The 27,894-nt window shown below is 44.8% G+C and overlaps 1 protein-coding gene across 2 annotated transcripts; it reads right to left on the bottom strand.

Moving 5' to 3' along the window:
- Nucleotides 1-1,233: 1,233 nt before the first annotated feature.
- CYLD (CYLD lysine 63 deubiquitinase) lies at nucleotides 1,234-24,685 on the bottom strand. Of its 2 annotated transcripts, none has more exons than XM_056862959.1 (16): nucleotides 24,026-24,685; nucleotides 22,467-22,769; nucleotides 21,004-21,109; nucleotides 15,627-15,722; nucleotides 14,914-15,030; nucleotides 12,496-12,875; nucleotides 10,211-10,376; nucleotides 9,142-9,283; nucleotides 8,750-8,872; nucleotides 7,796-7,887; nucleotides 6,715-6,781; nucleotides 5,804-5,936; nucleotides 4,955-5,063; nucleotides 3,849-3,967; nucleotides 2,883-3,099; nucleotides 1,234-1,451 (listed from the first exon to the last, which is right to left on the bottom strand). In XM_056862959.1, exons 1-16 carry the CDS (start codon nucleotides 24,527-24,529, stop codon nucleotides 1,267-1,269), a joined length of 2,859 nt encoding a protein of 952 aa, XP_056718937.1. In that variant the 5' UTR covers nucleotides 24,530-24,685; the 3' UTR covers nucleotides 1,234-1,266. The 2 variants fall into 2 exon arrangements, with proteins under 2 accessions (XP_056718937.1, XP_056718938.1); XM_056862960.1 differs by having other exon boundaries at nucleotides 22,602-22,769.
- Nucleotides 24,686-27,894: the final 3,209 nt, after the last annotated feature.

Genomic DNA, 27,894 nt, shown 5'->3' with positions numbered 1-27,894 from the left:
AAAGGATTGATACATTATTTGCATAGAATTCTGTTTGGCCACAGTGCTGTTGTTATTTTTGCACTGCCAAGGTTAGCACGAATTTTGCTTTTGTTTTTTATTACCTCGGTCTCCAAGCAAACAAAACTATTGAGTTGTAACTCCCAACGGATTGGGCAGCTTCTGAAAAAAAGGACACAAATCCATAACAGCAGGCATGCAGGGTTATCTGCTAAGGAGTTCTGAACATGAGGGGGGGGAGGGAAAGAGAGAGAGAGAAGAGAGAGACAATAGATTAAACCAAGCTTGGAGAGAGTAGCGATGTAACATTCTCCAGCTGCAAAACGCCTTTGGGGATGGTTTTGTGTGGGTGCGCACACTGCAAACTTGTTTCCCCAGAATGAGTCATCCACACAAACTGCTCGCAGATGATTCCACGAATATTCTGCGAACTCAATGTCAAGTTTTCGAGGAGGCTGGCCAGATGGACCCCCGCGACAAAAACCCCTCCGTGTGTCGGCTTCTTGGGAAACCGTTCAGAAAGGCACCCTGTGGCTGCAGAAAAATTTGCCATCAACCTAACTTCGACAGTTTCCTGAAGGCGGTCATTGGCCACCTATAGAACACGGAGCATTCTTGGTCCACAGGAACACGGCAGAGCAATCCCACAACTGATGTGGTTTTACACACTCTTGTACAAAGCACTACAAAAATGCTATTTGTTTAACGATTTAACTTTGTGCTGTGTTTTACTTTTGTTTTTTAAGCCAACAGAAATGTCAGTGATGAGATTTAGGTCACCGTCCAGGGACCCAGAAAGGTAAAGTTCCTTAACTGTTCGACCTGCACAAGGTTTAAGAAACGTGCCATGCTCCCCGACGGGTTTTGTGGTTCTCCCAGACGTCTATGTAGAATACGCCATGTGGCAGATTAGACACATACACACATTATTCCACGTACACTGCAGTGCCTCCAAACTGTAGCCTGAAAATTTTCACAGCTTCGTTTAGACTTTTTTTATTAAAAATACCATACACACACACATACACACTTCCTAGAGTGCACAATGCTTAAGTACTTCAGTAACAGAATGTCACTGGAAGGGGTTCCCCCCCTCCTTTAAATATTCACTTCTTTTGTTGTAGACATTTTGTTTCCACCCTTGTGAAGCATCCATTGCCGGCAACAGATGTGCAAGCAGTTGAGCCGACGGCACTGCGGGGCCTTCTTGTGCGAGGGTTGGGGCCCGAGAAGCCCCCGTGTCCTTCTTTCCCAGTCAACAGGTTTTTACTTGTACAAGCTCATGGTTGGGCTCTGATACATACACATGTAAGCGTCACAAAGTAGCCTTCGCGCACAGCCTTGAATCCTCCGCGAGTCCAGGGAATGCAGCTCCTCTAGAGACATTTTCAAATACTCCCCAACTTCTGGACACGGAGTCACTTGAGGAATGTTGAAGCCATTTTGGCCTCCTTTTGGGGGGAAAGCAGAAAAAGATTGAAATTAGAAAGAAAAAGAAAGCACAAATAATTAATCTGGAGGTGGCTAGTCAAACAGAAGATGGAAGGAAAACCGGCTCTCCCACTACGCTGTGCCAAGATGGTTATGAGTACATCAGCAAGGATAACAGCACGGATTTGACCCCATTCTAACCTATATAATACCTTGGAACTATTACAAAGCAACCAACAAAGCAGGATGGGGCTACTGAGACTGGAGCAGGCTCACCTGAGACCTTTCTGCTTAATTATGCAAAGGAGGGTTACCCAATCGCGCAAGAAGGAATTTAAAATCTATCAGTGACATTAGCTAGATAGTGGGAATCAGGGCATGTTCAAACTAGGATAGAGTGGCTTAAAAGAGTTATGTGATGCAGTAAAACTGGTAAGACGGATTGCATTAAAATGTAAAAGAAATCAAGGGCTAGAAAGGTTACTGGGTCCCCCCTATATTGTGCCATTGTGCAAATGAAATTTGTAATAGAGCATCAGTATAAGTATTAAGGAGTACACCTGTGTTAAAGAAGTTATTGATGATTGAGATGCATATCCACATTAAAAGTCAAAGTGCAAGCACCGGGTCATTACTGACCCATGGGGTGATGTCATATCCTGAAGTTTAGTAAGCAGACTATATTTACGGTGTGGTTTGCTATTGTCTTCCTCAGTCATCTACACTTTTCCTCCAGCAAGCTGGGTACTCATTTTACCAACCTCGGAAGGATGGAAGGCTGTCAGCCTTGAGCCGGCTACCTGAAACCGACTTCGGTCGGGATCGAACTCGGGTCGTAAGCAGAGCTTTTGACTGCAGTACTGCACCTTACCACTTTGCACCACAGTAAGAGTTGAGTGTGCAAGCTTCTCCTCACTACAATGTTGTCCTCAACTGTCGTGCTGTATATAAAATGGCCAGTATTCGACTTGCATAGTAAGTTGAATTATGACCATTCATATCTCTCAGAGACATCAGTGTGGGGGTTGGGGTGGGATCAGCCCAAGCCATTAAGAATCAAGTTTCCTGCTATCTTTCTAAAAAAGTAAATGCATATATACATGAATTTATATTTTGTGCTTTTATGTGGAAGTTGGATCCTGCACATCTGTTCCACTAGCTGATGCAAAATGTTTGAGGGAAGCTTCTTCAGCCACACTAAAGGACCTCTGCTACCATAAAGGAACCAATCCGCTTCTATACTCGTATGATTTGCCACTCGATACACCATATTTTCAAGCACAATATAATGAAGGCATCGACTCTGAAAAGTCGGGAGGGCCCAATACTGGGCAAGAAGGGCTGCAACCATGCAAAGTTCCAGAGGCTGAGCCAGCATTTAAAGGTCTCTCTCAAGCCAAAGTGGAAATGAGAAACAGAAAAGGGGAGGGTCAAACGAGAAAAAGACGTACCATCCCGATCCGCCATGCTGTCAAAGAAGAGCCAGGCAGAGTCGCCCTTGCCGTACTTAACAAAAGCCACATAGTGGCTCGTTTCTATACACAAAACGGCAAACAACTCCATCTTCTGGCAAGGGATGCATCCGTGCCTCCAGTCCCAGTCAGGTAGGTCTTTAGGAAGAGACACCGGATTGAACTTATGACTCTGCCTTTTGGGATGAAGGTGAACCTACAGAAAGGAAGGTTAAAAACATGGGCTTAAAGATTCCGTCCCTGTGGCAAATCCTGTCTCCTTTTAAAAAATATATATTTTATTGAAAATTTACACATAACGAACTCAGTCATTCCCATACATACAGGATAATCAATCTTCCAGGGAATTCGTTTTAAACTTATTGATTCATTACTTACAAAAAATAAAAAGAAGAGGCCTAATCAACTGTCTTTCAATGCATTACTTAGTCTCAAGTTTATAAAAATATTAGTAACCATTTTTTTAATTTAAAATTTTATTGGAGACCAACAACAATAAACAATAACAGGAACTAAAAGAAGCAGGAAAAAAAACAATCTTCATGATTTAAAATACAATATATCTATAAACACAATAAAACAACAACAGGATTCCTATGCTACAGCTTATTTCTTTGTCTTTATATTCATTCCATCTTGACTGAGCACAACACATTCCCCTTTCTCACCCTTATTTATAAAATTCTCTATTTTATTTATAGTTTGTATTTCTTTTAATCTATACTTTAATCTCCATTTACTATTCCACGTCAAACTATTATATATATATATCCATTACATTTATTATCTTTATATTGATATTCTAGTTTAATCCTGTCTCCTGAAGGCATTTAAACCTCACATTCCCCCTCCGGCCCAGTTCCACACAAGATAGTCACTGCCTCTGGAAAGGATCCAGTTCAAACCAGAAACAGTGCCAGGACTGCTTAGAAAGAGCAAGCTTACTTGTGTGTTGCAAGTTTTGCAAAACTGCTTGATTTTGCCTGCAGAGATGTCTGTATCTTCGTAGCATTCTCTGCATTCATACATTGCGAGCCCTCCGCATATACGGCACTGCCTAGGAGCTGCGTTGTGTAAGAACAAAGCCACAGATTAATCACTCAGTAAAGCAGAGGGTGCAGCCGTCCTCTAAACAGGGACCAGATCCATTTAACCAGCCTAGCCGACAAACTTTTACATGCCAAACGTTAATAGACTGCTTTCAGTAGCGAATCTTTTAAGCTTTTTTGTGTAGAAAGGGGGGGAGAACTTAATGTCATTTACAAACGAAGGAAATTTTACTGCTTCAAAACAGTTTCTCTTTTCTGCAAACTTCGGAGAAGAGGGGAGGGCATTAGGAATGAACCACCCATGCAGTTCCCTCAGCTATCTGTGAGGGTCACATCAGCCCATTTTGATATTTGAAGCACAGTAGTTCACTAATAGCCACCAAGATTAGGTTAATTCATGCCATCGTATTCCCTATTACTATGTATGGGTGTGAAAGCTGGACAATGAAGAAAGCTGACAGGAAGAAAGTGGACTCCTTTGAAATGTGGTGTTGGAGAAGAGTGTTACGGATACCGTGGATGGCCAAAAAAACAAATCAGTGGGTTATAGATCAAATCAAGCCTGAACTGACCCTAGAAGCTAAAATGACTAAACTGAGGCTATCGTATTTTGGTCACATTATGAGAAGGCAAGTGTCACTAGAAAAGACAGTCATGCTAGGAAAAGCTGAGGGCAGCAGGAAAAGAGGAAGACCCAACAAGAAATGGATCGACTCAATAAAGGAAGCCACAGCCCTCAATTTGCAAGACCTGAGCAAGGCTGTCAAAGATAGGACATTTTGGAGGACATAGGGTCACCACGAGTCGGAAGCGACTTGACGGCACTTCACACACACACACACACACACAAAGAGTTCACTAATGAAGCACAGTAGTTCACTTCCAACTCCTCTCTTCCATGATCCTTTCACGCAGACAACATCCCGCCAGCATCACTGAAAGATGTCAGATGGAAGGCAGTGTCAAGGGATCATCGGATTCACCAAGTTATTGTATACTCACTGTCTTCCAAAAGGTCTGTGATATTCAACTCCAGGGAAGGAAAAATTTTGTTGAACATTTTGAAGTCTTTTCCGAACCGAGGCATCTGAATGATCAGACATGAGGGGGCCTGAAAACAAGAAGGCAGAGAGAGAGAAAACATGTTTTTCTTGGTTAAGTCACCCATCTGACACTCTAACCGCCTGACACTCTAATCGCTACACCACACTGTACTCAGATGCATGGCTTTAAAGCAGGCTGGAAAGCTGAATGGCAGCACAAAAGGTCTTGACTCACACACACACTCCCACAAACAGGTATCCACTGATTATATGAAGCACTGATACCCAATTAATGTTATGTGCGAAGTCTCCGTAGTGTAGCAGAGGGGGAAAAGTAATTTTCAGACTCAAAAGAAAACAAAAGATCCCCTTCCCCCACTCCCAGTGTGGGGTAGTGGATAAGAGCGGTGGCTTGGGATGGTGGAGTCTGATCTAGAGAACTGGGTTTGATTCCCCACTCCTCCACATGAGCAGCGGAGGCTAATCTGGTGAACTGGGTTGGTTTCCCCACTCCTACACAAGAAGTCAGCTGGGTGACCTTGGGCTAGTCACTCTCTCTCACCCCCACCTACCTCACAGGGTGTCTGTTGTGGGGAGGGGAAGGGAAGGTGATTGTAAGCCGGTTTGATTCTTCCTTAAGTGGCAGAGAAAGTCGGCATATAAAAACCAACTCTTCTTCTTCTAACATGCATCTACTAGGAAGCTCCAGAGCTTCCAACTGCATCCCTCGGCTTTCCTCAGAACAAGCATCTACCGGGGACATGTAAACCCAATTAACAGAAAGTGAAAGCAAGCACATCCTCCAAACCTCTGCAAATTTCAAACTGCTGTTGATGAAGGACCATTCCAGTAACTGCTGTATGGTAGGAACGCCAACTTTCTCGTTCTTGTCCATAAAAATCTGATAGAAGTAACAGTCCTGTACCTTTTGTCCTGCTGATCTAAGAATAAGAGAACATTTTAAAAAACAGATTCCAGTGAAAAGCATTTAGACTCGGCACCTAAGACACGTGATGCAGGAGATCTAAGACAAGAGATCTCCCACTGTTTATTATTATTTCAGTTTATAACACGCCCTCAATCCCTGGTTAAGGCCGGGCACAGGGCGGCAAACATTCTTTATTCCAGTCCTAAATGCAGCTTCACGGGGGGGGGGGGGAGAGATCAGACCCGAACTGGAGTTGTGACACTGGGGGAGGCAGGATTCCTTCACCTGTGCCATTCCACCACCACCACCCCAATTTAAATCTCCCACTCTTCCTATCAAATGGAATTCTATTTGCCCCACAGGCAGGAAAACACCCCAACTCTGATGGCACCTGTATGTCTCTCCTTGCAAGGCAAATAGTCATAGGGGTGGGGAGGGAGGGGAGGCAAGGCAAAGAGGGACTCTGAAGTGGAAAATAGTACAGAGATTGAAGCCAAGCCCCTACGACCCAGATACAGAAGAGTTAAGGATTCACAACTGAAGTCTGCAAGCCACAGAGTATCTCTCAATTTAATCCAACTGTTTTGAATCCTGCGAGGGGGCTTTTTTATTTTTGCTACTACAAAAATGTCACTAAGTAGAATGTTATGCTTCTGGCAGTTTCAAAACAAAAACCCTGAAATGAGCCAAATATTCTCTAAAAGGCAGAATGCTTGCTGGCATTAAAAAAAAAAAAGATTAGAAAAGTAGCTTTTTTCGCTGTAAAATTAAGTAGCAGAGGAATATGTTACCTTATTTTTAACAATGGCTCAACTCTCAAAATATGATGAAACAAAATGTTCAAAAATTCTTCTGGATCTGTGGGGAAAGGAAACAGACGTTACATCAGAATACCAACCAAAGTCACTCTGCAAAAACAGTCCTTAAGCTCACATATCTCAAACATATTTAAATTTAAAAAAAACTGAGAAGTCGGCCTGAACTGGGTGTTTTACTTAATATTCATCCTAACCGAATGCACAGTGGATCATATGTTAAGAATGGCTTTTTGGTAGGCCAGTGTAAAATTCACCCAACTTGAAATTGGCTACAATGCCCAAAAGAAACTGGAATTCTATTGGAATATTGAAGAAGTTCTGTAAAAGGTCTCTGAAGATAAGACCTCTCAAACCACTGAAGGCAAACAAAATCATTTGCTAAGCTCAGTTCTCACTGAAGAATCCTCACTTGATCAAATGAGTACGTGTTGCTCTCAGCACAGAAAAAAACGAGAAGAGTTATTTTCTATACCCCGCTTTTCTCTACCCCCCCCCCCCACAACAGACATCTTGTGATGTAGGTGGGGCTGAGAGAGTTCCGAGAGAGCTGTGACTGGCCCAAGGTCACCCAGCAGAGGTGGGGCTGTTTTTGTTTTTTGGGGAGAGGCATGGTTCTAGTTTAGTCTTCTCCAAAGAATATGGTTATTTGTAGGGAAAGACGAAATTCAAGAACGTTTCATATGTATGTTATGCACCTGGACACAGGTTTACCCTCTCATAAAGAGCTAGGTTTTAATCCCTCAAACAGGTGCAAAGTCAATTCCCATCTTGCAGTCTTGAGTTACCATGGGCGAAAACGCATGGTCACTTTAGCCTCCTTTATTCCGTTTCAGCCAGGATTCAGCCAGGATCGAATGCACGTTCGGCAAAAATGCATGCGTTCAATCCTGGCTTGTATCCTGGCTGAAACAGGGAATAAAGGAGGATAAAGCGACCATGCGTTTTCGCCCCATGACTCTGGTTAACCTTATTCCAACGAGGAAAATAAAACGGAGTTCTCTTCCACTCTCTTCTCGCTACAACCATCCAGAGCTAAGCTCAAAAACCTCATTACCTTTCTCTTCAGAAGTGAATCCAGAAGCTGCTTCAACTTTTTCTAAGATTTTCCTCAACTTCATTATTTTTGTTGCACACACGTATCCGTATCTACAACATAAAGATGGACGGTTTGAGAGAGACAGCCTGAACCACGAAGGGAGGCTGCTCACGAAGGCAAAACATTGCCAGCAAGGGAACGAAATATTATGTCAGAGCCTCCCATAGAATTTCCCCGGTTCAGAGGTTCCTCCAAGGCTCTTTCCCTCAGCTTGTTCTTAAGAACATAAGAAAAGCCCTGCTGGATCAGACCAAGGCCCATCAAGTCCAGCAGTCTGTTCACACAGTGGCCAATCAGGTGCCTCTAGGAAGCCCACAAATAAGACAACTGCAGCAGCACCATCCTGCCTGTGTTTCACAGCACCTAATATAATAGGCATGCTCCTCTGATCCTGGAGAGAATAGCTATGCATCATGACTAGTATTCATTTTGACTAGTAGCCATGGATAGCCCTCATCTCCATGAACATGTCCACTCCCCTCTTTAAAGCCTTCCAATTTGGAAGCCATTACCACATCCTGGGGCAGGGAGTTCCTCATTATAGCACACCACCAGGTGAATTTCCTTTCCCTGTCTCTCCTAATCTGCCACCCACGGTTCTGCCCTGGGCACCAGTGAGGTCACAATTCTGCCTTCCTGTCACATGGTTTTAGTGCACATGACTTCCTGTCACACTGTTGCAGTTGGGTGGGGCCCAAAGCTCGGTGGGATCCAGCTCTGGAAAATCTGATGGCCACTGTTTTTAGGGACAGTCAACCCAAGTTGCATGAACTGAGAGCACAATCTAAACTTCCTACACCCTTCCCCACCACACACACACACAAAAGCAATTATATGGGGATGATCAGTAGCAGTGAGCAAGGATGAGTTTCCTAGCAAAAAAATTCAGAAGGTTCGATTTCCTTTACTTACATTCTGAGAGGATTGACGATCTCTGTCCGCAGAAGCTCTTGAGTTTCACTATAATATTCTACGTCGTTCTTCTCTTTTGGTCTAAGCAAAACGGTATCCAAAACTGAGCTGAACGCAAACAGGCTGAAAAGAAAGGAGAAAATACTTTCACCCTGGAAACCCATGCTGCATTTGATCCGCGCTGAAAATCAGTGCAATGGAAAAGGATCTGCGAGAAAATTCGGAACATTTACAGGTCCAACTGGTTTCAGAGCGTTCTGCTCAAACTAATACCACACTGAGCGGCTATATTTTCCAGCTCGCAGTCGCCGGCTGAGCTTATGTTCAGGTCACTTGCGTCATTTCTCTCAGCCTTGGGACTTCAAGAAAAACTACAGCTCCAAGAAACTTACCAGAATAAAGTCGAGTCTAAATAGCAGGAGTTATAATGACCCTGGATTCCTTTCTTCTTTCCGATCATGGTTTCCAAGCCTTCTTTTTCCATTTTTGGAGGAGTGTTCTCTTCAACCACTTCGCTCAAATAGCCGCCGAATGCTTAAGAATGACATGTGAAGAAGAAGAAGAGTTGGTTTTTCTACCCCCGCTTTTATTTATTTACTTACTTATTTTTAAAATTTGTAACCCGCTCTCCACAGCAAGCTGGCTCAGGGTGGGTAACATCATTTAAAATAATACAATAACAATTGGTACAATAAAATCAACAGTAAAATACCTAAAACCCCAAAACCAACACGATGGTGCTCAAAATACAATTATACTGTGAGCCGTACAGGCCACCCATTCAAGATGTTATGCATATGAGAAGGGGAAGGGTAGGGAGGCCAGTAAAGATGATACCCGTGGCTGTCCTCGGTTGTGGGCATGGTAGAAAAGCTCTGTTTTACAGGTCCTGCAAAACTCCTTAAAGGTCTTTACCTTTATGGAGTCTCCAAGCGGCTTACAATTGTCTTCCCCTCTCCACAACAGGCACCTTGTGAGGTAGGTGGGGCTGAGAGAGTTCAGAGAGAACTGTGACCAGCCTGAGGTCACCCAACATGTGGAGGTGTTGGGAAGCCAATCCGGTTCACCAGATTAAGAGTCCGCCGCACTTAACCACTACGCCATGTTGGCTCTCAGTTAATCATGGGTCTGAGCGCTGTAGCAGAGAGGGGAAATATTGTACCGATAGTTACTTCCCAAAGTGCCCGAATGAGGGGGCAGGATGTTCCCTGCCTCAGAGCCGCCGCCCCTTCCTCCTATCACTGTTGGTACCACCGTCATAAGAAATAACGTTCCAAATCATACCTGACGCTTATGAAACATAAGCAAGAATGAAACAAATTCTATTTACTTCCTGTTGGGGAGCTCGCTGTAATTTTATGACTGTACAGAATACCCTACTGCAACCCACCCCCACCAAAAAAAAAACCTCTTGAAAACAATAAAATGTACTTTTTTAAAAAGGCAAGAAAGCTACAATACCTAAAGAGTTACAGCGTTCAATCTGGTTGGATACGGGCTGTAACGCAGCAAACCTGGAATCTGGCCTACAGCTCTTCAGCTTCACAAACAGGGCCTTCTTGGGTGCGCACGTAAAGTATCGAGTCCCTTTAAATGTACCATCTGTACAGCCTGCGCATTCCTCTTCCTGGAAGAAGCAAAACAGAAGAAGGTAACCAAAAAAAAATGCAGAGGATGGAGGGACCTTGATCCCATATCTAACATCGAAAGCAACCAAGGTTCTGCCACAAAGCCAGCGCCTGGGTGCAATCACCGGTGCATGCTCTGAGGAGGGCAGGGAGCTGTTCCTGTTGGCAGCAGAGGATAGGACTCGCACTAATGGGTTCAAATTGCGGGTGGAAAGGTACCGGCTGGATATTGGGGGGGGGGGGGAATTTACAGTAAGAGTTGTTGGACAGTGGAATAGGCTACCTAGGGAGGTGGTGAGCTCCCCCTCACTGGAAGTCTTTAAGCAGAGGCTGGACAAGCACTTGACAGGGATGCGCTAGGCTGATCCTGCATTGAGCAGGGGGTTGGACTAGATGGCCTGTATGGCTCCTTACAACTCTATGATTCTGTGATTCTACGCTCAGGCTGGTGCTTCTGACCAAAGTGAACAGAGCTTGGACAGCAGCTATCATCGCGGGATATGCCGAGTGCCACCTATTACAATTCTAAGGGCTCAAGAGTCAAGGACAGAGCGAAATCAGCAGCACGGACCTCGACATCACATTTTAATGTCATCTCCTCAAAAGCTCTCATTTAAAATATTCTGATCCCAAAAATGAAGTTTTTACAGAGATGGTGTAAGTCCTAACGGCCAGTTATAACCAAAGGGAAATTCTAAGACACTTGGTCAACAGGAATTCTAATCCCAAGTAATGACATCAATCTTGGCATTGAGCAGCGCAAAACTGAAGGAATCTCATTTTTTAAAAGCAGTCTGCTGGCCTTTCACTGGTGACCTGATAAATTACGGTAAATATGACTGCATCTAACCTATATTGTTCTTCCTGTGACAAATTCTGTGGTTTCCTCCCACCATGGTCTGTTTAAAAAAAATAAATCAAGATTTGCTTTGCTTTGTGGGCATTCAGCTTGCATTGCACAAGGTGCTATATCAGCACCAGTTTCATTATTATGTGACACTTGGTTAGAATTCTACATCCGTGTCTTTTAACCTGTTCCAGAGAACTCCAGGTTTCCTCAGGGCCTTTTAACAGGTTTCCCCATTAAATTCAATGGGATCAGAGAGACGTCCCTGAAAAGCAGATTGCTAACAGCAAGCAAGCTTGCTTCAGATGCTCCGTTTATACTGGATAAGACCTCAACCCATGAGAACAAGCCAGTGTGCTGCGTAAGAGTCTGCCTGCTGAGGATTCTGGGAAGTGCAGACACACAGGTTCATTTCAAATGAAAGGAAGGGCCTGACAGAGACAATGTTTGGGAGGAAAAAAATGCTGTTCTATGTAATTTGACATCAAGGGATTATTTATATAATTTGCACCAGAGTTTTTCTGCTTTTAAATCAAGAAAGACTTATCTCATTGGCCATGATTCAGCAATGACTTTGGAATGCTTCACTCTCCCCAAAATGGATTCGTATAGCCAGTCTGTGATGAACTCAACATGAGTGCTCACGTGACTTAGTTCTTTAAAAATTAGGTGCAACAAGCAAATCTTGCCCAGTAGCAACTTGGGAACGCTTTGGACCCAGTTCAATGCATAAAGATTTTAACCTTAAGCGTCTCTTTCAGGACTCATCTGCCCTGCGAAACACAGCAGGTTAACAGTTCCCCAGAGGCCACAGAGGTTATTCCAGTTTTGCCTTAATGGAATGGCCAACTGGGTGGGTGCATTCACATCTGCACCCTCTTCGCTATTCCAGCTCCTAGTTCTACCCCTCAACGAGCGGCTGGGATATGCCTACACAGCTCTTGCCAAAAGAACACAGAGTCGCCGAAGCAGTAGCAAGGAAAAGAGACGCATACATCTTGTCTGCTTGCTCTGCTCGCTTGTCTGCTTGTTCTGGTGAGACATATATGGTATCTTCCGCCTCTGTTACAACGCTGGAGAAAGGTAAAAATTTGCACTGCCGGCTTCAACTTTGCCAATTCGTTTCGTACTGCCTAATACCCAATTCCATTCGTGACCCTCACTCCAAAATCTTGCACTGCAGCCAAACAAGGTGTCCCGTTTTCAAAAGATGCCGTACAGCAAACAAACCAGAACAATGAAGTCTTTTTTTAAAAATGAACGCTAATTACCAGTTCTAGTCCAGCTAACACTTCATTTACTCCTGGCGGCTGACCAATCCAGCGGATTACTCCGTAGAAAGGGGGGTTCTCCTTCACTTCAGCCAAGGAACCTGCTTCGAGCCCGTGCATGTTGACGGGCGCAACGGTCGATGGCGGGCTGTCCTGGGGGTTCCCGGCACTCCCCTCTCCGATAACCGACTGAACAGATAAAGAGAGAGGGCTGTGGCCAATAGCATTGTTACTGCTGGACATCTTTGTCAGGCTGAAAGGCAGAGAGTGGAACCGGTTTTCAGCAGATAAACTGTTCGTTGGGGGAGGCTGGAGTGGTGGCGAAGAATGCCCAAACCCAGGAGATGAGTCGTTAAGGGATTTTGCAGAGTCTTCAGCAACTGTTGAAATTAAAATAAAGGAAATCAGCATGTTTGGGGGGCTTTAACGAAAATTTAATAAGTGCCTGAACAAGGCAAAAAGTAAAGGTAGTCCCCTGTGCAAGCACAGGGTCATTACTGACCCATGGGGTGACGTCACATCCCGACATTTACAAGGCAGACTATGTTTACGGGGTGGTTTGCCAGTGCCTTCCCCAGTCGTCTACACATTACCCCCAACAAGCTGGATACTCATTTTACCGACCTCGGAAGGATGGAAGGCTGAGTCAACACGTTGAACTGGCTACCTGAAACCGACACCCGTTGGGATCAAACTAAGGTTGTGAGCAGAGCTTTTGACTGCAGTATTGCAGCTGACCACTCTGCGCCACGGGGCTCCTGATGCTTGAACTAAAGCTCTGTGATACCCGTGGAAAGAGAGAACAAATATGCAAACAATCAGTCTCTCGGATGAGGTTCTGTGATGAAAACTGGCCCACTTATACAATGTACTGGGCACTTCTCAGATGAAACGTGAGCCAACAAGGCACACCCATTTTTCTAACATCAGGCTAGAAGACAGTACATAGGGACACGAGCCTGAAAAGGGAGGCCAACATGGCCATATTAAGGAGAGTTACACCCATTTAAGTTCACTGAAGGAGGAGGAGAAGGAGGAGAGTTGCACAGGGGACTACCTTTACCTTTTTAATTCCAGGCATGTTTGGCCAGCGCTCTGAATGAACTGTGCATGCAGCCTAGAACACACAAACTCTCCCTAGATCCTTCTACAGCACACATGCGTTTCACAGGAGATGCTGAGCAGACAAAGGCTTTCCCTGAAGATAGAACATTTGAAAACGACTGCTGCAATCCAATTTTTTAATATAAAATCTGCTATTCAAGATATTGCATGTACATCTAGCCAAGGCAAAAGGATCAAGTCACCAGCCTGAAGACGTGTAAATAAATCATGAGTCACGTTCAGTGCATGAGGTCACAAGCTGCTACGCTGGTAGGTTACTATTTATAAGCATCTGGCAACCTGGCTAGTCTAATAAGGAGTGCAAAGTCAACCTTTCACTGAGCACTGCCTCAGACGTTCTCGGCAATGACTCAAAAGCCCAAGTTAGCAGTGGAAGATGTGCCAGATAAAATGCCTGGCATTAGCCTGATAAATAGTGGCCAAGATCCAAAAAAGAACCGGGGAAGCGGCTCCCTGAGCCTAGAGGGCTTTGTTTTTTGCAGAGCACCCCGCCTCTCCCATCCCAGCTAACTGCTATTGAATCCGAAGGGCTCAAAAGTACTCTGCAATATAGTATGGGGAGTGCAGCTGTTCAAAACAAACGTCAAAACAGAGGTGTTGAACTCAATTGTTACGAGGGCTGGATATGACATAAATGACACTTGGTCGGGCCAGGCCATGCCTCGCCAGCACAGATCAAGAGTTGGGGGGGGGGCTGCCTCACAGACCAGACAAGAGCTCTTAAGGGGCCCAATCGGACCTGCGGGCCTTATGTTTGACACCCCTGCATTAATACATTTCCCTGGGCTAGCACCAAACCCCTTACTTCGGTGGATTTTTGAACTTTGGTCATTACAGAAGAAGCAGTGTCTCACACTGAAGTGACACTGCGGAAAGTGACACTGCGGAAGTGTCCATCGGAAGCACTAATTATCCACAACACAGTTAGCGGTAAAGCGTACCATCAAAATGTAACTGGCTCATGGCGACCCCAGGACCATGGGGTTCTCAAGGCAAGAGATGAGCAGCGGTGGTTTGCCACGGCCTTCCTCTGCCCGGCAATCCTGGTCTTTCTTGATGGTCTCCCATCCAAGTACTAACCAAGCACTCTGTTTAGCTTCCAAGCTCTGATGAGATCAGGCTAGTCTGGGCTATTTAGGCTGCTCCACAACACAAGGGCCACTAAATCAAACTTCCTTTATACTCCCTACATAAAGTACAACGGCCGAATGGTCTGACCAAGGTATTCACTCACCACCGTGATCTGCTTATTACACACACACACAAACGCAATGACATTAAGCTTCTCGTTACCTTCATCGATATACCACGTGTTTTTCGATTTCGGCTGCGGCTGAGAATCTACTGAGGAGCCATTTAAGGCGTAGAAGAACTCTGATCTGTTTCTGCTTCCAGGGTCAGAGAGCGCACCTAAGACACACAAACCGCGTTGTAAAGAGAAGAGAAACCACACAAGCAAAGAGGCACTGTTACACTAGTGGAAAGCCAGCACATTTAAAACAGGACTAGTTGCTGTCATTTAACAAGTTTGGCTGCCAACTTGGAAGGCTTAAAGAGGGGAGTGGACATGTTCGTGGAGGAGAGGGCTATCCATGGCTACTAGTCAAAATGGATACTAGTCATGATGCATACCTATTCTCTCCAGGATCAGAGGAGCATGCCTATTATATTAGGTGCTGTGGAACACATTCTCCTGCCGTCGTCTTGATTGTGGCTTCCTAGAGGCACCTGGTTGGCCGCTGTGTGAACAGACTGCTGGACTTGATAGGCTGACCCAGCAGGGCCTTTTTTATGTTCTTATGCGCTAGGGACCCTGATGCAGAGCGATGCAATAGATTGCTATACATCCCCAAGCGTCAGGTAGCCATACTACCAGGAAGTGTGTATACAGCTAGTTCTATAGCCTTCGTTCCCCTCAGGGAGATTCACACATAACAATTTTCACTCTCAGAAAAAAGGACAAACAAAATGCCCGATGCTTCACTAAGCAAGGTGAGTACAAATACCTGTCGACTTCGGCTTGTTGTGACTGAATCCTTTGTCACAGCCAGCTCTAGAGGTAAAGGCAAGTTTGGGAGGTCTCCTGTCCTGAGACACAGCCTCTAAAACAGAGCGGAGGGACAGAATTTTATTTACTTTTTACAAAAAGGAAGAGCTCACCACAGAAGATCTCGAGTAACCACAGGCCCACTTCAAAGCATCAGCTCAGATGGCAGTATTGCTCCTCCTTGCAAGGAATTGTGGGGAGGTGCCGTGGCTCAGTGGCAGAGCGTCTGCTTGGCATGCAGAAGGTCCCAGGTTCAATCCCCGGCATCTCCAGTTAAAGGGATGAGGCAAGAAGGCGATGTGAAAGACCTCTGCCTGAGACCCCAGAGAGCCACTGCCGGCCAGAGTAGACAATACTGACTTTGATGGACCAAGGGTCTGATTCAGTAGAAGGCAGCTTCATGTGTTCTGCTGAGGAATTTATTTTAATCCCCAGCATCTCCAGTTAAAGGGACTAGGCAAGTAAGTGATGTGAAAGACCTCTATCTAAGATTTTGGAGAGCCTCTGCCGGTCTCAATACTGACTTTGATGGACCAAGGGTCTGATTCCGTATAAGGCAACTTCATGTGAATGCACCTGTGGCTCAACATCCCTAAGGAACAGACACTGGCACAAAGCCTTCACCTGTTGCAAGGGTATTCCCAGGATTGAGTATGGTACTATGGGAAGCATGGGTCTATGATACTTTTTACTAACTGTATGCCTTAGATTTTGTGTTTTGCATTTCTGTATGTTTGGTCACTTCCATATTACTATATTTATTGATTTGTTCTGCTCATGACCTGTAGGTCACCGAGCATATGGAACAGAATAAAAGGAAAGGAAGCATGGGTCTATTTTGGAGAGCATAAGTAGAAAGGGCAGTGGTTAGACTGTCTGACTAGGAACTGGGAGACCCAGGTTCGAATCCCCGCTCTGCCATGGAAGCTCGCTAGGAGACCTTGGGCCAGCTACTCTCTCTCAGACTAACCTTCCTCATAGGGTTGTTGTGAGGATAAAATGAAGGAGAGGAGAACAACATAACCTGCTTTGGGTCCCCATTTGTGTGTGTTTTTGGTGTGTGATTTTTTTGCTGTCAAGTTACAGCTGACTTATGGCCACCACGTAGGGTTTTCATTGCAGGGTATAATGAAGTAAGTTAACATATTACCTTTTACTTTTTAACAAAATGCACAACTAAGCCAGATATTTTTGGCCTTCTTTTTAGATCCTGACATATTATTTCACCTGCACGGAAACCAAAGCGTTGTTGTTTTTTTCCAATTTAGATATTTATATCCCCACTTTTACACAATGCCCAAGGAGGCTTACACAACAGAAAACAAGTTAAGTCAGGGATGCTCTCACAGTGAAGTTACATAGGACAGAAGTTTAGAATAGCCCCCCTCCCAAAGAATCAATTATGACGTAGATCGCAAAATGAAAACACTAAAAAAGCACCAGATTACAAAACCACCAAATGCCAGCCTTGACTTCAGGTTTATTTTGTTTGCTTACCACACAGTTTGAGAACAAGCACATGCATCAAAAAAAACTTTCAGTTTCAGCCATTTGTTTAATTTACGGCTCATAATTTGCCTGACAGTCAGCAAATGGGAACACTTTTTTTAAAGAACGAGATGAAAGGTTCCTTTTTTAATACCCAACATAAAAAGAAGTCTTCCCCCCGCCCCCTCCCACCTCTCTGGTCAGATCTTCGGCAAAATTCAAAAAAGATCTTAAGGGGAGGCTGGGTGAGAACGGGCATGCATAATAAGCAATAATTTCAAAATAAACAATGAGCTTTCTTCTCTAAGCTGGTAAATGGAACTCCTCACCAAAACAACAAATGTACGGAGAAAACTGCCATTTCCTCTGCGTAACATCTGAGGATTCTTAACCAAGCTAGATATCCGTGTGCAAATGAGTGTGCAAAGAGTGTTCAAATGAAAATGTCCCTTCATGTTTCATAATCGGAATATAGCTGTTCAATGACATTTTAACCAACTCGCCCCTTGGGGATAACGCTATTAGCACACTTCAGTTACTTTCGCTGGAGTACATTAGCTTATCTCTACCCGGCCAGCGAAGGAAACATCCTTTGGGGGGGAGAACCCGATCCTTCAAAGGAAAGAAAAAATGTACTAGTAGTACTTTTTGTTTCTTGAAAGAGCATCATTGCCTCAAGGTGCTAGAAGCTAAAGATTACATTTAAAAGGCAAACACTCTGTGCCATCTTTCTTCCAATTAGGGCCCCGTTCCATCACAAAACATATTTTTCAAGTTGTTTTTTTTCATCAAGTGTTTTATTTTTTTCATTTTCTTATATGTTCTTTACGGAATATGACACTCACATCTCCTGCTGTATCCTGGCCCTTATGCCACACAAACTGCTGTCTCATCCCCCCCCATGGGGATTTCCCCTAAAGGGAAATGGGTTCAGTGCAACTAATTCTCCTTTTCTTTCCCCTGGCCTCCTCCCCTGCACTCTCAAATGCATTAAAGGAAAATCCCCTCTCATGCTTTTCTTTACTTAGAACGTTTTTTATGCTGCCTTTCCACCGTATCAGGATGCACGAGGCGGCAAATACGAACGTTAAAAACATAAGAAGAATTTTCTAACAGTTAGAGCAGTTCTTCAGTGGAACACGCTTCCTTGGGAGGTGGTGAGCTCTCCTTCCCTGGGGGTTTTTAAGAGGAGGTTAGATGGCCATCTGTCAGCAATGCTGATTCTGTGACCTTAGGCAGATGATGAGAGGGAGGGCATCTTGGCCATCTTCTGGTCACTGGGTGTGTGTGTGCGGAGGGAGGTAGTTGTGAGTTTCCTGCATTGTGAAGGGGGTTGGACTAGATGACCCTAGTGATCCCTTCCAACTCTATGATTCTAACAATTGAAAATACAGTTAACATTGTAAAATAATTCAATTAACACAAAAAACACTAGAAGGAGGGCCAGTAAACACAACTGGGAGTATTTGCCAGATGAACCCCCCCTCAAAACTATTTGTTTTTATCCCTCCCTTCCTGCACAGAGTTCCAGTTCATCTCACAACAACCCTGTGAGGCAGGCTTGGCTGAGAAACAGCCCAAGGCCTGCCACAAAGCTCGATGGGAGAGTGGGTATTTGAAGCCAGGCCTCCCCTCTTTGAAGAAGAAAAGTTGGTTTTTATATGCTGACTTTCTCTTAAGGCAGAATCAAACTGGCTTACAATCGCCATTCCCCTCCCCACAACAGACACCCTGTGAGGTAGGTGCGGCTGAGTGAGTGTGACTAGCCCAAGGTCACCCAGCTGGCCTTATGCGTAGGAGTGGGGAAACAAATCCATTTCATCAGATTAGCCTCCGCCGCTCAGGTGGAGAAGTGGGGATTCAAACCTGTTTTTCCAGATCAGAGCCTGCTGCTCCAAACCACCGCACTTAACCACTACACCATGCTGGCTCTCTTTGCCCAACTGTTTAGCCCCCTGCTTTTAAATCCTAGTTCACCTTGTGCCAGCTTGCTCTCCCCCCATCCCTTGAGCACCAGCAAAGACCCATGCTATGCCTCTCGACCACCTTGTTCAGGCACAGCAACCCAGTATGTGCTCTTTGCCTCGGCTGTCAAGTACGGGTTGCCCCAGCAGCTGCTGACTGGGCAAATCTCTCTACACCCCCCTCTTTCACCGTGACTGGGCAGGGTGTCTTGCCCATCCGCAAGGAACACTCTAGATCAACACAGCGGAGCGAAATGGCTCATCACAGTTCACATCCAGGTTAGGTTTTACACCGAAAGATTATTTACGTAACTGATCTTTGCTTGCAACGGAGCTGGCAGAACCTGGCCTTCTGACCGGCAGACAGCATCTCCTGATGTCATGTCTGTAACTTACCGCTTGCATAGCATCCTGCCTTTCAGGGTCTGCTAATTTTGGCTGCTCTTGGCAGTCAGCAACTGTTTATAGCTGCCACCACCTCTGGCCCTCCACACAAGTTTTCTCACACATACAGAAGAGCCAGAGGAGGGACTGGGTTGATATTTCAATTCGTAAACCCCAGAGTTTCAAACCCCATGATAAAATTGAACACATGAACATGGGAAGCTGCCTTATACTGAATCAAAACATTAGTCCATCATGGTATGGTCTACTCAAACTGGCAGCAGCTCTCCAGGTTCTCAGGCAGAGGTCTTTCACATCACCTAACGCCTGGCTCTTTTAATTGGAGGTGCGGGGGATTGAACCTGGGACCTTCTGCCACTGAACCACAACCCGTTGCCATTTGTATACTCCAACCACTAAGGGGCTAATAACATCTCCTGTAGGTTACGGAAATGGTATCACAGTTCTTCCACCGTCATGTCTAGTTCAACTCCAAGTGCCTCCAGAGCCCAGCATGAAGTCAGAATGACCCCTTCCACAAGATGCCATAAAACAAGGAAAGGGTGTCTCTTGCACCTGGCATAACGCAAGACCTCCCCTTCTTCCAAGTTAGCTGCAATGAGCAAGTAACTTGAGGAGTCTCTTTCTTTGACGTGGGCATCTAGAGGCAGAGGCCCCAGAGAGTTATGGTTGCTGCCCGCTACCGTGTTCTGGAACCCTGACTCTCATAACCAGCCTGCACATTTCAAGCAGTGCACGGCTGAAAATGCTAGATCCCTGAAGGCAGTGACATTTTGCTGTGGCAAAAAAGCTCTGGCCGTTTTTAGAAGTCTGGGCTCCGCATGAAGACTATTGTATCGCTAAGCTCCTCCTTGCTTTCAACCTTCAACACAGAGAGAGAGCACACTTGAAAGCTCGCAAAACATCAGGGATGAAAGATATTATTCCAATAAAACGAGACAAAAAAGCCATACCACACAACAGCAAAGTCAGCCAACAGACTCACGGGCCTTCTTCCTAGCTACTGTGTTTGGAACACAGATAAAAAGACCTAGGTCCTGACCAAGGTTAAAGTTACAGTTCAAGAGTGCTTAATATTCTCTCTCTTTCCCCCTGTTTTTAGACAGAGGTCTTGAACAATAAAACCACAAAAAGTAATTAAGACCCATCTCTATAAACACCTCCCTTTAACTCTTCTCTGAAGCCTCCAAAAACGAGCAACAAAATAAGTATGCTGAGGGCCAGAATCCTCTAAGAGGAAGTGAACCTTTTGCTCCAAAAGTTGCTCGAGGAAAAGCCGACCATTTGTTAAAACATGGTATAATCCCTTTTAGCCTAAGTGGGTACACGTACGGACAATGCAAAAGGATATGTACCAAGGAGTCCACTGACTGAAGAGGGCAGGGACACAGCCAATCTGAAAAAGGGATCCTTAGCATACAACCCAGGAAAGAGTGCTTAATATTGTGACTTTTAAAAAAAAAAACACGTAACACGTACCTGGGATAACATCATTGATATGCAAGAGAAGCGTGCTCTCGACACTTGCAAAACTGCACAGCTGCTGTCCATTGTATCTTCCATCCCAGTTTCCAATCGGATTGTCCTAAAAAGTTATTTTAGAAACCTGGTTACGTGTTGCCCCAAGAGGTGAGCCCGACAACATGAAATTCAAGCAGCGCCCGCGGGTTTCGGTAAAAGGTCTCGGGCACATGCAGCCTGGGTGGGGAGAGAATAGGCTTCTTCATGACTGCCTCGCAACAGCATTTCAAGAGTGGCGCTTTCAGGGGCGTCATTCCAACTCCCGCACTTACAGAAAAGGGACCGCATTCTGCAAATATCGTTTGCTCTGCCACAGACACCTCAGGGACTGACGATTACAACATTCAAGTGGTGGGAGAAAAGCCAAGCAAGATCTGTCAGCGACACAGAAGCCTCACAACAGCTACACGAATGGCTCTCATACTTGCAGTATTAAAGAGTCATTTTCAACACAAAGAAGACTAGCTTCTTTGCAAAGCAGCAACGGGAAACAAGTACATTCATTTACATGTTAAAAAAAGTGCAAAATGAATAATTTTCCCATATTGAATGCCTGCTAGTACTATAAAAACGTAACAGTTCCGCTTAATTTCCATTCATTGCAGAACCCCAGTAAACACTCCAATGTCAAACACGGCTAGGGGTAAAGATGTGGAACAGCACAGGTTACTGAAGTGCTTTTGGGAACTGCGCAATTCGCGTTAAATAAGAGCCTGATAGTCCTCCTACTGGCAAACAAGAAAAACAAAAATTCAGAACAGTCATCTTTTCAGAGCAAAATTGAAAAAAAGTCAGTAGTGCCAACTGAAATGTTACTCGGCTAAGCAAGCAAGGTACATAGAAGCAGTTATGAATAGAGAAATCTTGCATGATCACTTTCAAGTTAAGCTTAATAGGGGCTTTTAAAAAAAGATTAGTAGCCCATAACAATCTTTACTAGCCTCTCTGCTCACACTGTATCGCTTGTGGACTAATAAGGAAGTAAAACTTTGGTCAGTTGTCTGACATTCCATGGAGGAATTTGTTGCTGTTTTACTCACCAACAAGAAACCAGACAAGTTGCTATTTACAAGTCTGACTTCATGCTGTTTTTAAAAAGCAGCTGGATGGTGTCTTTAGGTAGCAATTGTGCATGATGAAGAGAATCACGGGTCATGAGGTGCTTTGGAACACAGGCAGGATGGTGCTTCTGCAGTTGTCTTGTTTGTGGGCTTCTTAGAGGCACCTGGTTGGCCACTGTGTGGACAGCCTGCTGGACTTGATGGGCCTCAGTCTGATCCAGCAGGGCCTTTCTTAGGTTCTTATGAGCCTAAAATGGACTAGCTGGAAGATATCTCCCCCCTCCCCTCAATATTGCATGTACTTCCATTTAACACACATGCAAAAAAAAAAAGTTTACAAGAATCAGGTGAAGTTCTTACCATGTCCACTCCAACCACGTATCCTAAACTCTCGTTTCCTGGTAAGACATCACAGAATATAACTGTCCCATACTCTATATTCTTTCCTATCTTCACAGAAACCCTGGAGTTGAGCTCCAAAGGAGGAAGTTCTACCTGCATGGAGTCAACTGGAGCAGCATAGTCATTCTCCAGTTCATTGTCATCATCTTCCGCCAGCTCCAGTTTGTCAAGTGCAACAAAAACGCCGCAGTCTTCGTCGCATCTGAACAGCTGTTTGCCTTGGTACTGTCCATCGGTAAAGCCCTGGCCGCGGCCTTCTTCCTAGATTTGAGGTTGGGGCAGGGGAGAGAAAAAGCACGGGCATTAGCAGAAACTAGGGTGCCGGTTGGATCCAGAGTAGATGGGCAATTTCCACGGATTACGCCTGTAGACCCTCTGGTGTCATTCTTCCAGGTCCCCTTCTGTCAAGGGAGCAGCATTCTGAGATCAATGGGCGGAACTGGTGGAGTGAGCGACTCAGAATGCTGGGACATTGAGGGGCGCGACATCACTCTAAGAGTGTATAAGTGTTATCTCCTTGAACGAGACGTCCCTCTCTTTGTCTTAACCTGGGACCTGCCCTCTGACCCTCCTGTTTCCCAGGACTCCTATAGTTGTTGTTTCACAGACTCTGCCACCTAGCTATCAGGGCAAGAAGAGACCTTTCAATCTCTTATTTCCTAGAGAAACGCAGAAGTATGGCGATTTACCCAAATCTCTCGTCCCGTTCTCACTACTGAACTACCCGACACCAGTGGCTGTAATCCCTTCACACTACCTTGTATCTGGAATAGCTCCTTCCCAGAGACTAATCCCTCTTTGTGACCTGAGAAAGGGCCCTTTTCCTCCCAATCCTGTCACTTCACAGGTTGTGTTTCACTAGCTTAGGCTAAACTGAACCCTCAGGTTCACAGGGTCATTCTCTCTCTGTCCATTGTTCTGCCACTCTCCACATGGCTCTTCATGGAGTCACAGGTATCTACAGGTCTCTCCTGTAGAAACAATGCCTCACACATCCACACACATGATGCCAGATTAGCTGGCCACTTATGACAGGGGAAAGTACTCTTTACATTAGTACTCTTCCTTTCGACTGCAACCTGAATGTGAACAGAATCTACTTGAATAATGTAAGTTTTACTTTTTTTGCAATATATTTCTTGGGAGATTTTATTTACTGCACTCAATCTCACGCTTCTATGAAACTCTGCTATGTTAACCAAATATTACAATAGGGATAAGGCCGGGACAATCCATTTGGAAATGCAGTCCTACCCTTATAATGAGCAGACCCAGGTTCAAACCCCTGCTCAGTTCTGAAGCTCACAGGGTGACCCTGCACTAGTTATTCTCTCGCAACCTAATTCGTGGGGAAGTTGAAAATATTAAAATGGGGGGGGGGGAGAAACTAACTATACCACACCCTGAACCTCTTGAGGAAGAAATCTTTTTTAAAAAAAACCCAACCGTGACTAATGGGGTTCATTCTTCAGAATGCTTCCCCTTGTAAAATTAAGACACATATACAAGAAACTTACCAGAAGCTCTACTCCGAAAAAAATCCCAGAAAGTGATCTTTCTTGCAACAGCGGTCCTCTAAACCGCACAACTCCGGGATATTTTTCGTCTCCTGATCTGAGCTGCACTCTCACCTGCGAACCAACCTCTATATGGAGACCTTTAGCCAGTCTATCTTTGTTCTTAAATATACTGTATCTTTCCTCGCAATTGGTAATGGCCAAGAGCAGCTCTGCTAATTTCTCATTTATTTCTACAACTTCCTTCTCATCCACAAACAGGATGGCGTGAGGCTGCTCCAAAATCTTGATTCCTACTTGCACTTTTTTACTTTTGGGGATACTTCTGGTATGTCCTCCAGAAGAACGATCCTGAATGAACTGGCCGATGCTCCCCTTTGGAACCTTCAATAACTTCTGAGTCTGTTTGTCTATAACGCTGCATTCTTGGAGAAGCAAATAAAATATACGCTCTTCCCAATAAGACGAGCCGCCTTTCTCTTGACTCCACAAGCCTGAATTCATTGCAGCACAAACTTTGTACAAACACAAAGAGAGATCTTCAAGGCAGGCGAGGGGCCAGCATAGCTGCAGAGGAATTAGAAGATTCCACTAGAAGGCCTGGTCCCAATAACAAGTTAAAGATTCTTCATTCATGTTCAAGAGAGCTAAATCCGGAGCAGATGACCTGGGACACAAAAATAAAGATGGCATCACTGGAGGTTGAAGGACCCGTAATAAGAGTAAACCACAAGAAAACAAACCCATTTTGAAAGCAGACATCACTGATTTTTATAGACCTATGACAGCAAGCAGCTGTCAAGAACGAGAACGCCTCTAAGGTAGCCACAAAGGTCATGCTGAGGATTTTCTCTGACACATAACACTGACTCCTATACTTTCTTATTCGTCGTCTCTGCAACAGTAATTTCATAAGACTGGCTGTGTCTAGTACACATTATTTACCCTTATTTAAACCTTGAAAAAACTGCACATCTGGTATGCTACTAGAAAGAACAGAATACTTTGCAAGTAACTGCTATAAAGGAGGATGAATCCAGTATCTGCTATGAAAACAGAAATGAGGGACGTGATTTAAACACACAAAAAGCCACACCGGGGGTTCTGACCCCTTTCCCGAGATCTTGCTCCATAAATCCATGCCACCAACACCACCCAACAGTGCCAGAACTCAGCTCAGCTGGGGTACGTGCACTTGGGACTGATTAGAAAAGGTGGAGAGAGGGTTCAGCATATAACCACGTGTATGATATTTTATAATACCCTTTCCCAACTTAGACTTGATCCAAATTTGATGACATGGGTGGATTGTTTGAAAGTATTACCCTAAGGCTTTACACAGTATACCTGAGTGAGTAACATTAGTTGTTTCTTCAGATTCGTACACAAGCTTATTATGATGTAGACATAAGGGATGCTTTGAGAAATAAAAGAAGTAATTTGCGAAAGCTCCCAAAAGAGGCCACAAATTACATGTAACTAAAAACTACGTATTGAGTAAACTAGTCTGAGGAAAAGCTTTTTTAAAATATAAAGCCCTCGACAGGTGTGGGAATCAGAGCCAAGAGCCTCAGATTCAAGCAGAAATCTCTACCCACTGAATCATGCTTTTTACTTATATAATTTTGTTTTGAGAGAAACTGATGCCCTTTAAACGTTCTCCCAGCTGCATGGGAGTCGCTTCATCCGAGAGCGCTTCCCACATAGTGCAAGAATGTACCCAAAAAAGTGACAAAACCACGTGCTTGGGGTGATCACATGCCCCCCCCCGAATCAGCATTCCATTGAAAAGACCCACACAACTGGCCCTACCCACATAGCTCAGTCATTTTAGACATTCTTTCATTCATGTGGGAAGCACTGTACTCGCCAACCAGCTCTCATGCAGCTAAGAGAATTGTTTCCAAGGGCACAGACTTCATTCTCAAACAGGCCAAGAATTCAGGGGGGCACAATGCAGGGGTGGTCATTAACCTATATGGTTTTAAGCAAAAAAGTATTAAACAAAATAGTAAGAGGCAGGTCTCTTGATGGATGCTTGCTAACTAAAGGGAGCCTCCATGCTCATTACAGCGTTAAGAGCGGCTGCCCTAGATCCGACCAGTGGTCCATCTAGCACCCCGTTTTCCCACAGGAGCCACCCAGGTACACCTGCAAGCCCAGTAAGCAGGAAATGGAAGCCAGATCTTTGCAGCTCCCAAGGTACCCATAAGTTCTCTGCCTCCGAGAACTGCTCCACCTAGCCAGATCTTTGGTCTCATCCATTAAGGAAATCCATATAACAAGACAGTTTCAGATGGGTAGCCATGCTGGTCTGCAGTAGAAGTTACCTGGTGAAGGAAGCTTTGCCTCTCGAAAACTTATACCCTGGGAATTTTGTTGGCCAGTTAAGGTGCTACTGGACTCAAATCTTGCTCTTAGAGCGAGACGCAGAATGAAAATACCACTAGTCCTCTTTCTATCTCCCACCCACCCCTTTTTGGTCCATAGCTTTTTCATTTGTTGCCCAAAGGAGTTACATGTGAAAAGAGTCAGGGAGGGATGGGTGATTGCAATCCCAAAGAGCCAGCTTAGGGATGGTGAAATGGACAGCACATTTTTCCCTGTCTTGAATTCCTCCAAGGTGAGAGAAGTAAATAAGCTTCTAGGAAAAATAGTTCGATGACAGGAGCTGTGTTGGTGTGGGAGGTGACTTTGTGGTCAGAACCAAGAGCATGGTTTTATGCATTTTGCATATGCTGGCCTGTGACTGCTTTATGAACATAAGAACTACCCTTCTGAATCACACTAAACTGCTCCCAACAGACACTACTGGGAAGCCCACCTGCAGGACTGGAAGGAACTACCCTCTCCATTTGCTCATCCCCCAAACATCTGGCCCTTGATCTGGATGGCCCAGCTTAGCCAGATCTCATCATATCTTGAAAGCTAAGCAGGGTCAGCCTTGGTTAGTACTTGGATGGGAGACCACCAACGGAGTACATGCTTTCTATGGAGAAGCAGGCAATGGCAAACCACCTCTGTTCATCTCTTGCCCTGAAAACCCAACGGGGGTCAATATATGTCAGCTGTAATTTGATGGCATTTTCCACCACCACCCAAACATCTGGTATTCAGACATACACTCGCGCTCTTCAAACAACACATGCAGGTAGTAGACAGTGTGCATAGATAGGAAACAGGTAGAAACAGGTTGAAAAGGGAACAACCCCTTTTCAAATGAACACAATGAAGAAGAGTTGGTTTTTATACCCCACTTTTCTCCTCTCCCCACAACAGGCACGTTGTGAGGTAGGTGGGGCTGAGAGAGTTCTAAGAGAACTGTGACTGGCTCAAGGCCACCCAGCAGGCTGCATGTGGATAAGTGGGGAAGCAAACCCGGTTCTTCAGATTAAAGTCTGCTGCGGTTAACCACTACACCATGCTGGCTCCATCACTGGGCAGAGCCAAGACATTCAATCACAAACTCGGGTGGTCCCCGCATGCTTTCCCACTGCCTCCTACAAACACTGGCTTCCTATGCCATATGAACAGTGAGGCTGCCTCTGAACATGGAGGTTCTAGCCACCTACCACAGGTGATAATTTCCATGAATCTACCTGACCTAGGCTACTGGCTACCACTATTAATACCACCTGCCACTTACTTACTTCAAAGGAATGACCATGGTAGTCTGTTACAGCACAAATAAACCAAGGACTTCTGGCATTTTAAAGGTGAACAACTTTTTATTCTAGCATAGGCTTTCGAGGACTGAGGTCCCTTTTGTGGCTTAGTGAAAACACACTATGTGCATCTGTCAAAGAAGGCTGAAGTCCACGGAAGTCAGTCCTAGAACAAAAACATTTTAACTATCAAGGAGTTGGCAC

The sequence above is a fragment of the Euleptes europaea genome, chromosome 17 (genome assembly GCF_029931775.1).
Source record: "Euleptes europaea isolate rEulEur1 chromosome 17, rEulEur1.hap1, whole genome shotgun sequence".
Classification (NCBI taxonomy): domain Eukaryota; kingdom Metazoa; phylum Chordata; class Lepidosauria; order Squamata; family Sphaerodactylidae; genus Euleptes; species Euleptes europaea.
The sequence above is the reverse complement of the archived record's forward strand: the minus strand, read 5'-3'. Positions and strand labels throughout refer to the sequence as shown.